Source organism: Hylobates moloch, unplaced genomic scaffold, assembly GCF_009828535.3.
Source record: "Hylobates moloch isolate HMO894 unplaced genomic scaffold, HMol_V3 SCAFFOLD_6, whole genome shotgun sequence".
Taxonomy (NCBI): domain Eukaryota; kingdom Metazoa; phylum Chordata; class Mammalia; order Primates; family Hylobatidae; genus Hylobates; species Hylobates moloch.
Genome location: NW_026652281.1, coordinates 135,842,130 through 135,855,729, shown reverse-complemented (window position 1 = coordinate 135,855,729; position 13,600 = coordinate 135,842,130). Strand labels below are relative to the sequence as shown.

Sequence of the window (13,600 nt, the reverse complement as noted above, 5' to 3'; positions counted from 1 at the left end):
TGAAATATTGGTTCTAACACCATGCTGAATATTTCAGAAAACGCGTAAAGAGAATCGAATGCACAACCCAGGGGTGACTTACCTCTTTTTTCCCTCCCGTGTCAGAAACTGAAATGCTAACCATGATGATTTGTTTCTTCACAGGTTCTTCTTGAAATTTTTCCTCAAATGTAACCAAAATTGCCTAAAGAATGCAGGAAACCCACGTGACATGCGGAGATTCCAGGTGGGTCTGACTTATCTTTCTTGAATCTCAATAATGGAATGAATATCAGAAGAGGATAAAAAAGTCTTAGGCAGAAGATAAGTAGTTGTTTTCCCAGAGGTGAAGAGCAGCTGAGGCCCTTGGTCCCCCAGGTATCTGCAATCTAGCAGTTGTTTAGATTAGAGAAGAGTGGGAACTGTACCACCTGTGCTCACTGGTGGAGGTAATGGTGTCCTTTGAGTCTAGTTTTGGCTTCCTGAATGGACTCACGTGCCTAAACCCCCACAGATTAAGTAAAGTACATAGAAATGATGAATTCGTTGCCTAAAATTTTGTATGTGGAAAACCAGTAAATAAGAGTAAAGAGGCAGAGCGCAATGGCTCATGCCTGTAATCCCAGCATTTTGGGAGGCTGAGGTAGGCAGATTGTTTGAGGTTAAGAGTTCAAGACCAGCCTGGCCAACACGGGTGAAACTTCAACCCTACAGAAAAATACAAAACTTAGCTGGATGTGGTGAATTTGCCTGTTGTCCCAGCTACTTGGGAGGCTGAGGTAGGAATATCACTTGAACCCAGGAGTTGGAGGTTGCAGCTGAGATCATGCCACTGCACTCCAGCCTGGATAATGGAGTAAGATCCTATACCCCCTACCAAAACAAAACAAAACAAAACAAAAACAAAAAACAGTAAAGAGTACAACTGGTAAAACTGCTCTGCTTTATAGTAATGGCTTTCTCTTCCTTTGCTTCTCTCTGCTCACCTCTTCCAATCTTGGAAATTGTTAGTGGTAGCTGCCTATTATAAATGGCCCTGGCAAGAAGCATAACATGTCTAAAATGATACAGATAACAGTTCTGTTTCAGAAATGTCCTTAATTATACATTTACTAAAGGAAGAGGACTCACAAACAAATGCATTTACTTCTAAGACACAAAATGGTACTTGGATTTTAGGAAAGGTTGTTGAGTCTAGACGTGGTGCTTCTCTGACTTAAAAGTGCTGAAAATCCCCTGAGGATCTTATTAAAATGCTAATAGAGGTCTGGGGTGGGACTGGAATTCTGCATTCCTAACAAGCTCCTGTATGATGCCAAAGCCACTGCCCACACTTTGAGTTGCAAAGTTTTACACCCTCGTGCTGCTCTCCACCTAATGGCATGGCTAAGTTATTTGCATGGTCAATGTTAGTTTCCCTGTCAGAGCAATGATCCATTTACGTATGCTCATATGGTCCATCAGGGAAACAGCGTGGTGTTTAAAGTATGCTCTTAAGTATATTTAGTCAGCTTTAAGTGTAGATTGAAATGTATGATCTCTGAGAGGATCTTGAAAAATTTTAGCTGCACCTTCATTCTCTGATGGGAAAAAGGAAAGACAATCTTGAGCATTGATTGGGGATGTCAATATCTCTTAGTCTCCAAGATGATTTCTTTTAAGGAGGTGAGACTTACTAGTCTCATTAAAGAACAAATGCAGTAGAAAAAAGTCATCTCTCCTGAGATCCTGAGGTATTTCTCTAAAATCATCTTGGCCTCACCACCTTTTGTCTTGACACACAGGAATGGGGAGGTTTCTTTTTTTCTTTTCTTTCTTTCTTTCTTTCTTTCTTTTTTTTTTTTTTTTTTTTTGAGATGGAGTCTCACTCTGTCGCCCAGGCTGGAGTGCGGTGGCACGATCTCGGCTCACTGCAAGCTCTGCCTCCCAGGTTCATGCCATTCTCCTGCCTCAGCCTCCAGAGTAGCTGGGTCTACAGGCACCCGCCACCATGCCCGGCTAATGTTTTTGTATTTTTAGTAGAGACGGGGTTTCACTGTGTCAGCTGGGATGGTCTTGATCTCCTGACCTTGTGATCTGCTTGTCTCGGCCTCCCAAAGTGCTGGAATTACAGGCGTGAGCCACTGCGCCTGGCCAGGAATGGGAAGGTTTCTAGTTTCTTGCAAAATGTTTCCTCTGGTCATCTTCTGACTTCAAACTTGGTGTTCTCATTCCCATAAAGGATTTTTTGTGTTATGTTTGAGTCAGCTTTGCAATTAAGCTGGCAAAACCACACATGTGGTGCTACTAAGTGTGTGTTGCTGAGGGTCTTGCAACGTGAGGCCGAATTTTGGAATAAACTGTTTTGTAGCTTGCTTTGGTCTTGACATGAGCCTTATATTTCTTTTGACCAAAGCTTGAGTTAGGAGCAAAGTATAGCTGGGCGTGAAACAATGTATGTCTAATAAACATGTCTAATGCCTAATGTATACCAGGATTAACTCTGCTGTACCTCTTAGGGCAGCAGAGTCTGGGATGGACTTTGATGACACTGGGAACCTAAAAGAGCATTCATGTAGAACTTCCAGGGGCTCTCTTTACTTTGTGGAATGTACTAGTAAAATGTCTGAAAAGGTTGAATTATAGAAATATACCTCTTGATGAGAAACCAATTTAGTCTATTATTTTTGAGAACATCTACAAAGCTTCTATTTTGCAAACAAAATAGTTATTCTTTGTTTAGTAGAAAGGCTACTGAGATGAGGAGGCACAACATAGATATCTGGAAAGTCTTATAATCCTTTGGAGCTTCAGTTTCCTCAACTGTAAAATGGCGTAAAATTGACAATTCTGCTTATATCACTACATATGAAAGAAAGTAATATTTTGCATGTATAGCTAATTTGTAAGTGATAAAATACAAATGCAAGCCTTTGGAGAAAATCCATGTGATAAACTGAAGATGGATCATGAGTTCAGTCTAGGGTTTCTCAACCTGGGCACAGTTAACATTTTAGACTGGATAATCCTTTTTGGGGGCAATCATGGGGGTGTGCCCCCGTGCATTGTAGGATGTTTAGCAGTGTCACTGGCCTCTGCCCTCCAGATGCTAGTAGAGGACATCTACCTCCAAATCATGACACCCAAAAATGTCTGTAGACATTATCAAATGTCCCCTGGTGGAGAAAGGAGAGGCAAAATGGCCCCTGACTGAGAACTACTGATTTAGTCCTATATCTGATAACCACTGACAAGCTCTTAGTGGTGACAGTGCCACTGTCCCAAAAACTGCACACTTTGATTAAGCATGAGAGCTGCCCAGCACAAAGTCCATGCCGTCTTTCAAATAAATATGATTTATCTGAACTCTGACACTGACAATGCTCTTGCCCATGATTCTCAAATGGGTCCTAAAATAGATCAATAGGGGCAGCTACCTTGGCCACCATAGAGTCAGTTTTTGAGTTAAGGATGAGCCGTGTCTTTCTTTATTAACAATGACAAATTCCTTTTCGGGTCTCAGGTTTAACCTGCTTTGTTCCCATCACCCACTCTTTGCTGCCTAGAAGAGGATGGAGGAACCTATGGCAGAATGAACACTGACACATTTTATTTTGTATCCCTATACATTAATACATTTCTTTATTATTTTCACACAATCAACATTGGTTTTCATGCATGCAGGCGCATGGATATTGTGTAGTTAGAGGATGGATGAATTGCCTCAAGAGTTAAAGCAAAACCTCAAATCTCTCTAACCCAACCTTTTACTTTTTCTTCTTCAGTCTTTTTCTCTTTCATGACTATTTACTCCTACCTCTCTCTGTGTTATTTCATGCTGGCAGCCATTACACCCTTTTTGAATCCTTTTATTTTTTCTTGAATTATATAACAACAGTCACTCATTCTGAACTCCCTACAAGGGATGCTGTTTGTTTGTCTTCTGTAAATGTTGGTTTTCTCCGTCTCCTTCTGAAGTCCAGATCTTTTCCCATTTTATAGGCTCTCTCCAGTATCTTCTCCACTCATAGCATCTTAACCACTATTTATGCATTGAGGACTCTGATATCAGAATCTCTGAGACCTGACACCCAGGTTTAGGTCTAACTGTCCAGATGTCTGCTGGATATTTCCAGGAACTTCAACTCAGTCAGCCCCAAACTGAACTCATTGTCATCCTCAGGTGTTTTTCTGTTTGTTTGTTTTGCCTCCACCCCAAGCTTTTTAGGTTCTCTGTCTTGGTTCATTCTTAACTGCATTAAATGCTGGGAAGATAACTGTGTCTATATTCAGCATGTTCCATGTTCATGTGTATAAATGCATGTGTCCATGTGTTCATCTTTATGTGCTTCTATGGATGTTGGCAGCAATGATGATGATGATAAAGCTAACATTTATTTGGTGCTTCTTTAGTGAGAGACATTGTGCAAAGTATTTTACATGAGTTATCATGTTTATCGTCAAAATACCCTTGTTAAGAATATGGAAATGTGGATTATTCCCATTTTTAAAATGAGGAAACATTTTAGAACAGTTAAGCAATTTACCCAAAGTCACACATCTACTAAATGGTAAGGCAGTGGTATAATCCAAGCAGTCTGACTCAGATTTTCCTGATGTTTTGGAACAAAAAAAAAATTGTCCGTAGTCTGTGAGCAGATATTTAGTGAGGCTATAAGGAGATCTTGTAACACCTGAGAGCCCTAATGACCCCCCACAAATATGTGCTGGAAACCCAGGAAAGCCTGAGAGGGGTCTTCAAAAGAGATATTTGTCCTAGTAGAGCCTAAAGGTGCCATCTGCATGAAGAACATTGACACACAATCAAAGTTCATCATGCAGAGGGTAGAGTTGTGTGGAAGTGGGGGAACATGAACATTTTTCCAGAGTACAGCTACAGTGTTGATCAATTTCTACTTGCAGGGACTTTAGAAAAACAAGCTATTGTTTAGCAGGCAACCTGAGCTTCACTTAACCTGTAAAGGGTTTGGTCAGTTCTCCAAGGCAAGAGAGCCCCTCACCTAGATGGGGCATGAATAAAGCACCCCCAAGACATCTCAGAGTAGTCTGCTAAGAAATCCTACTAAATTTCCCAAGTCTTAGGACCGAACCAAGAGGATTAGTCTTTGCTGTAGCTGTCCTGGCTACAGAGATGTGTGTCATAATGATATTGGTTGAAGATTGCTTATGAATAAGACCAATACTTTTTAGCATTTTTCTCATAGCACACTAATTGGGAGGCTGGTTTCAAATATTTTTATGTCTCTGTTGCCTCTGAGGGTGAGTGAAAGAGTGTCTTTCTGGCACAAAAAAACTCTGGTCTCTTCCTTACATGTCAATGTGGCTTTTACCAGTTATATTGAAAACCTGAGTCCTGGCACATCTGACTGAAGGCACCCTCTCTTGCCTGCTAAGCAGGGTCTGGGCAGTGGTCACTGCTGCTGCTTTCCTCCATCTCACTTTGTATGCTTGCCAGCCAGCCTGATCTTCATATAGCAACGCCGGAGCGTGTCTCCTCTGAACAGCAATCAGGGGCCTGTGTAGGTGACTGAGGAGGACATAAGAAAGGTTGTTGATCTCTTGACATGGAAAGACATTCTGTCAAGCAAACTCAGCTTCACAGCGGCTGGGCTTCTGCTGTGTAAACAGAGATTGCTTAATTACACAGGTCGTGTCAATTAGTGTGACCTTAGTGTTTTCAAGAAATTAATCACTTTCTGCAGCGCTGGGCTGTGTTCATACTTTAAGGCAGTATGGAATAAACCTTGTAGAAAATCTGGCACAATCTTTTTTTTTTTTTTTTTAATTTACAATGGATGCTTTCTTTTGAAATCCCTAGGCTGTGGTTAGGGTAAGAAATTTGCTTAAATACAACAGTGCATACAGGCTTTGTTAAGGACTGGTGGGTATGAGGAAGGCTGGAGGAAAGAGAAGGGGAGCAAGCTGGGGATGGAAATAGCTCACGACACAGGGAGAAATTCACTTATGACTAAACAAGCCTATTTCTTCATCTTGACACTAAAAAGATGCTAATGTCAAAGGACTATGTTAAAACCATGCCACGGTCTGGTTTTTAACAGGCAGGAGCCAGACAATTCAACCTTAAGATTTAAATTTTTATCAATAGCTTTCCTTTTGGGGACTGGCAGAATGAGGGTGGTAAGGGAAGAACAAGAATCGGGTTCAAGCTGTCATTGCAATAGATACCATAATACCTGGAGACTGAAGTAAAGTATAAATTTCCAAATTCATCTTATCTCTTCAATAAAGTTTTTCCATTGACTATAAATCTATATTCACATGTAACTATTAGATCTATAATTATATATGAATGTAAATAGAAGACATAGTTATGCATACATACATGCATGCATGCATGCATTCAGTAATATTTATTGAAGTTCTAAGTGGTGAGACTATCATGATGAACAAGAAAGATAAGGTCTTTGCCCTAATGAAACTTATATTCTTCTTGGGATGATACTAGCTCTTGTAAGAAATAGACCATATAATATCAAATGACTCACCTGCAGCAGAAGGTTATTTCTTGCTCACATAATGGTACAAGGCAGGTGTTCCTGGTTGACGAACAGGTATTGTCCTTGAGGTTATTTGGGGACCTGGGCTCCTTTTATTTTATGCCTCCCCTATTCTACAGAACCCTGCTCTCTTTATCCAGTTCTCTGATGGGAGAAGGACACATGAAGGGTGCCATGTGCTTTTTAAAACCCTTGGCTTACACATTTGCTCACTTCCATTGGCTAGAAGTCAGTCACATGGTCATACACAACCACAGGGAGGCTTGCATGGTCTAGCTGTGCAGCCCATGAAGACAAGAAAATGGATGTATGTAGAATAATTGCCATTAGCTGCTGCAATGAAGATATGTACAAATTAACAATTACAAATATTAGAAATTGTAACTGCTGCTATAAAGAAAATTAAACAGGATATTATGAGAGAGAAAAACAGTGTGGGGTGGGAGATGAAAACCTCTCTTTTTTTTTTTTTTTTTTTTTTTGAGACGGAGTCTGGCTCTGTTGCCAGACTGGAGTGTGGTGGTGCCATCTTGGCTCACTGCAACCACTGCCTCCTGGGTTCAAGCGATTCTCCTGCCTCAGCCTTCCGAGTAGTTGGGACTACAGGCACGCACCAGCACCTCTGGCTAATTTTTGTATTTTTTTTGGTAGAGAAGGGGGAAAACCTCTCTTAAAGTAGGTGACCAGGAAAGCATTCTGAGGTGAGGACACTCAAGTTCAGAGATCAAGAATAAGGATAAACCATCCTGGGAAGAGCCAGAGAGGGTTCTGAGCAATGGGAATAGCAGACACAAAACTCATGTTTACCTCATGTTTATCTAAGGAGGCAAACAATCTTGCTTCACGTCTTAGTCATTTGGACAGTAAAGAAGAGGAGAAACCACTGGGTTATTCATCCCAAATTCCCACCAAAAATGTGTTTTGCTTTTTAAAATGATGACATGAGTTATGACACTAAAAGGCAACTCCCTGCCTTTTCAAGTAAATTCTAGAAATTTTGGAGAATCTTTGCTGTTTGTTTAACAAGCCATGGCATCTCTGGATCCATATGTTATAGGGAATGATTAGAGGATTCTTAAAATACATGCCTGATCTCTGCAGTTTCCGTCTGCTTTAAATACACTTACATAGAAGGGATAAGAATATGTCCTTCTTTATTTCTCCTCCACTGACTCCCACCCCCTGTCTTGGATGTACTTACATTGTTATATTGTTTTGACAAATAGCACATCTTGCAATTAAATTCTCTACCAACAGAATGCTAGGGGCCTGAGCTGCGATCACTCTCTTCATACAGAATAATTTCAAGAGGTTCCATGCTGATTAATTATACTGAAAGCAGCTCTAATGATAGTTTCAGAATACAGGATTAATTCACATAACATGGTACATACAAATGGATTTTCAACCTGATATATTAAACCATTATGGCTTATTGGGCAAATATGTATCTTGGCATGAGCCTTATGCTGAGCCTTGGCAGAAAGTGTGCATCACTGAGAAGGAATCTTTATGAACAGCATTTGATGAGTGGTCGCTCTGCACTTAGAGAACATATATTTCTACATTAAGCACAGCTGCCTTTAAAGGAATTGTAAAATACATTAAAGGATGAATGTAAAAGTGTTTGGTTTGATCAGTGATTGCCAATGGATGCTGGCTCTGAAGATGCCTATAGTTATTGGGATTTATCAGCAAAAGGTATCCTTATATTCTTCTACTTTTTAAGTTGTAATTTGTAGAGCTCTAGTTATATGTCAGACAATGTACTAAGTGTTATACATGTATAATCTTACTTATTTTTCTACCACTTTTTCTCTTGTTTGCTTTGGTCCTGTCAAGCACATTGGCCTTCCTTCATTTTTCTTCCCCACATACACCAAACTCATTCCTGCCTCAGGATCTTTGCACTTTCTATTCTGTCTCCCTGGAAAACTCTTCTGACACATTGAATGGCTGGACATTTTTTATTCGGATTTCAGGCTGGGCACAGTGGCTCATACCTGTAAGTCCAGCACTTTGGGAGTACGAGGCAGGTGGATCGCTTGAGGCCAGGAGTTTGAGACCAGCCTGGCCAACATGGCGAAACCCAGTTTCTTCTAAAAATACAAAAAATAAAATTTCGTTTTTTTTTTTGTCACTTCCTTAAAGAAGCCTTTCCTAATCACCCAGTTATAAATATCTCCCACCTAGGAATCATCTAGGTGGGAGATATTTTATTTTTTCTTAGAACTTATCACAATCTGAAATTTGCTTTTATTGCTTACTTATTTTCTGACTCCCTCTCTGTCCCCAGTAAGAACTAAACTCCTGCTTGGTAAATGCTTTATCGGTTTTTTTCATTGTTGCTTCTTCAGTGGATAGAATAATGTTTGGCACATGGTAGGCACATAGTGGGCTCACCACTTATTCCTATGACTAAGTGACTCATCTAAGATTACAAGCAAGTAAGTGATGGGACTGGGGATCAAATTCAGGATCATCTAACTCTAGAATCTGAGCCATTGACCAATATGCCATTTTCTTGCTCCTGATTTCCATGTCCCTATGCCGTAGCCCCATCGTTACAGAGCACACATGACAATCCTGTTTGTCTCATTCCTACCTAAAATGGCCAATGAGGACACACACACACAGAGCACCAGTTAAACACCAATGACACCCTTAAGAGTTGTAAGAGTTGTCAAAAGTGTCTCAATCCACAGAGGGAGGAATGAGGTTCAGATGACTTGTGAGCTTTTCATGTTTATCATGTGTCACCGTTCAGGAGACAGAAGCTAATTCTAGTTTCCAAAGGTCTAGATTAGTTTAGCACATGTATCTGAGGATTTAGAAGTGTCTGTTCTTGTCTTCCTGTTAAGAGCTAGTTTTGTCTCAAGCCTTAAAGTGTGAATGTAATTCCATTAACCACTCCTTTACTCCAGTAGTTCCACTCCGTGACATCCTGTGGGTTCATACGTCCTCCATAATTTTTAATGAGTTATTTGGAATCTTTCAACCAGATAGAAGCTAGCAATCAGGAACATTTCTGAGAATATCGCATTCCATATCAGCCAAGGATATTTTAAAGGACAAAGTTAATGAAGACCTAACTGCTGCAAACCATTTTTATGTAAATAATACTTAAACTGTAGTCAGTCACACAGGCACCATAGATTTGTACTGGAAGATATGAGGAGAGTCCAGAGAGGATGTAAGCCAGGACTGTGTATTGAAAGGCCAATGGCCAACTGTGTTGGCTCACACCTGTAATCCCAGCACTTTGGGAGGCCGAGATGGACGGATCATGAGGTCAAGAGATCAAGACCATCCTAGCCAACGTGGTGAAACACCATGTCTACTAAAAATATAAAAATTAGCTGGGTGTGATGGTGCACCCCTATAGTCCCAGCTAGTCAGGAGGCTGAGGCAGGAGAATTGCTTGAATCTGGGAGGCAGAGGTTTCAGTGAGCCGAGATTGCACCCTGCACTCCGGCTCACTGCAGAGCGAGACTCCATCTCAAAAAACAAAAAAAAAAAAAAAAAAAAAAGTGAAAGGCCAGAACTGGGAGTGGGTGAGAACTGCACTGTGAGTCTACAGGTTTCCCTTCAGGCTTGCCTCTGCTCTTAATTTGTCCTATGATCTTGAAGTTGTTTTTTTTAAACTCCTGGGCCTTGGTTTTCTAAGCTGTAAAAGAAGGTGTTGGACAAATTTGGACTGTCATAACTTATACTGAGGAGTCCTTTTATCATTTTCTCCTATGAACCTCCTATGATGACATATTTTTCAATCAAATTGCATTTATTAAGAATCACGTTCTCTTTAGAGTTCTTTAACGCCATCTAAAACCGCTAGTTGAGAGCTTCTCATGTAGATGAGATAATCAGAGTTTCCATATGGAGTTGATAGGGTCCCAGACACGGGCAAGTTAACTGAGTATTTCAGTATGCAGCCTTACTGTGGATGCTTTTATGATTCCCTCTGTGCAATAATGTCACCCATTATTACAGTCAAAAACTCTTAGTTAGGAGCCACTAGATTAGCTGATCTCTGGGATCTGTAGTGACTCTAACATTTGACAAGTCTGCAAAGTAGTTCAGCTGACAGGTGGAATGTAGAATGTAGACTATAGGGGGTTCAGGGTAGACGTGTGATCAATACCTTTTAAAAAATATATAGAGTTTATTTTGTAGACCAGTTTTAGGTTTACAGAAATATAATACCCTCTCAACCCCATCCCCATCCCCTACCCCCCAGTTTCCCCTATTATTAACATCTTGGATTAGTGGGATACATTTGTTACAATTGATGTGCCAATATTAATATATTATTAAAATCCATAGTTTTGTGGGCTGGGTGTGGTGGCTCATGCCTATAATCCCAGCACTTTGGGAGGCTGAGATGGGTAGATCATACGAGCCCAGGAGTTTGAGACAAGTCTGGGCAACAGGGTGAAACCCTGATTTCACAAAAAAATACAAAACAAAACAAAAAAAAAGGCTGAGTGTGGTGGTGCATGCCTCTAGTTCCAGCTACTCAGGAGCTGAGGTGGGAGGACCACTTGAGCCCAGAAGGCGGAAGTTGCAGTAAGCTGAGATCACACCACTGCACTCCAGTCTGGGTGACAGAGCAGGACCCTGTCTCAAAAATCAACACAAATCAATTTATAGTTTACACTAGAGTTCACTGTTTATGTGTACATTCTATAGGTTTGGACAAAAGCATGGACATATGCATCATTACAGTATTATACAGAATGGTTTCACTGCTCTAAAAATCCCCTATCCTTCACCCATTCCTCCCTCTCTTCTCCCAGACTCCTGGCAACCACTGATCTTTTCACTGTCTTCATAGTTTTGCCTTTTCCAGAATATCATATAGTTGGAATCATACAGTATATAGACTCTTGAGATTCACTTTTTGTTATTTAGCAATACACATTTAAGACCCCTCTATGACTGTCTGTGGCTTGATAGCTCATTTTCTTAAATTGCAAAATGATATTCTATTATATGAATTACCAGTTTGTTTATCCATTCGTCCATTGAAGGACATCTTGGTTGCCAATGCCTTTTATTTAGTTGAGATTTTTATTCATATAATTTTAGGTTTACATGCAGTTATAGAAGTAACACAGAAAGATCCTACGTACCCATTAGCCAGTCTTCCTCAGTAACATTTTGAAAAGTTATTTTACAATATGACAACCAGAATATGGACATTCATGTAATCTACCATCTTATTCAGGTTTCCCTTCTTTTACTAGTACTTGTTTGTGTGGGTGTATTTTTAGTTCTACAAAATTGTATTATGTGTCTAGCTTTGTCTAACACCACAGTCCATATATAGGGAATTTTCATCACCACAAGAATCCCTCGTCTTGTCCTTTTTTAGTAATCATACTCACCTTCTCTGTGTGTCCAAATTTCCTCCTGTAAGGATTGAATTAAAGACCTCTCTAATGGCCTCATTTTAAAGTAATCAAAGCCCTATCTGAAAATATAGTCACATTCTAAGGTACTGGGGATCAGACCTTCAATGTATGAATTTCTGGGGGAGGAAAAATTCAGCTCTTAACATGCAGTATGTATCCCCTGGTTACTGGCTTTTTACCCTCAACATAATTCCCGGGGATATCAATAGTTTGTTCCTTTTTATTGCTGAGTATTATTCCATGAAATGCTGCCCAATGCTTTTCATTTAATGTACTTCAAGTTAATATTTTTAAAGCCTTGTGATTAGGGGCCCTAAATTAATGCAAAAGTACAACAAGCAAAAAACAGAGGTTAGGAAGCATAGAACAGACTAACTTTAACCCTAATTTCCTTTTACTGAGTTACCATGTATCAGCATTGAAAACCAAGATTTGGAATTTTTAAATAATCATTCAAAATTAACGTGAGGAAGTGTTTATTTTTTGGAAGGAAGTACTTAACTGTCACAATATTCTAAATTTAAATTTCAAAAATATATTTATGGTCTAATCTTTGCTCTGATTCTGTGTTTGTTGGAGAAATGCTTAAAGATACAAATTTCAACATGTTTGGTTGCTTTTGTCATAACCCCTTCTTTCCCACAAACTGCTACTTTTGTTAATGTGATCTTCCACTCATGATTGAATTTAGCTGCTTGTGTCTTTTTGAAAATCTGCTCATGAGACAGAGGTTATGCTTCATGAATCTTAGATAATAGAGTTCGGACATACAAGGTCTCCTGCCTGACATGAAGGGAAGAGGGGCTGCCCGAGAAGTGATGGTGAGGAAGTGCTCACCAATAACAAAACTCCTGAGAAACCCTCATTGATGGGAAATATTGGGAAAACTAGACTGAACTGATGAGACATCTCATTTACAGACTATTTTCAGAATAGTAAGGTTTCATTTAGTTATAATAAAGCCTCAACTGTAACAGGGTAAGATACGGATAGGGTCTAGAAAGCGACATTATATAAACCAATGAAAACCGCAATCTATGCAAGGCCTAAATGTATAATAATGTGTTACTAGCACAAAGGTCTTTAAAATTGTACGTTTGTGTTGAGCAGTGGACATAGAAGAAACACTTTCTGTATCCTTTTATTTAAAATTACAGTGTATGCTGGGTCTTCTTTATGGTCATTAAGATGCTTCAGGTTATCAACCTGACACATTCTTTTGAACTTCTTGTTTAACATCACCCACAAAGTGACAACTACTACTCTATTACTGCTACTAATGTTTATTGAGTGCTCCATGTGAACCAGGAACCATGCTGGCCACTTTAATTAATTTAAGCCTCACAGTTACCTTATGAGTTAAGTATGGTGGTTATTCCCATTGAGAGTCAGGGACACTGGGACTCAGAGAAGTTAACCTGGCCAAAGTCACATCAACCAGGAAAACTTGAGAGCCAAGGATGAAATTTTGTGTCTAGTTCTTTCAAATTCTAAATAGAGAGGGATAGGAATAATACCTTTTAGGGGTATCTATCCAGAAAAGGATATAACAGAGGAGATTCTGAACCACTGATATGAGCCAGGAAATTGAAAATATCAGTGTAAAATATCCAAAGTCCATGGGTAGCTAGAAACTTCTTTTCTGCCCTTCTTGTTCTCATATAACAAATACTCTCAACTGGAAAGGAA

At 39.7% G+C, this 13,600-nt stretch overlaps 1 protein-coding gene across 6 annotated transcripts in view; it reads left to right on the top strand.

The window, feature by feature from the left end:
* The window catches only part of EBF1 (EBF transcription factor 1), a 403,345-nt gene that overhangs the window by 257,435 nt on the left and 132,310 nt on the right, over nucleotides 1-13,600 (top strand). For all 6 annotated transcript variants that reach the window (XM_058440091.1, XM_032158511.2, XM_032158510.2 and 3 more), the window contains exon 7: nucleotides 145-226. In XM_058440091.1, coding sequence (XP_058296074.1) covers nucleotides 145-226 — 82 coding nt within the window. The remainder of the gene's footprint in view (nucleotides 1-144; nucleotides 227-13,600) is intronic.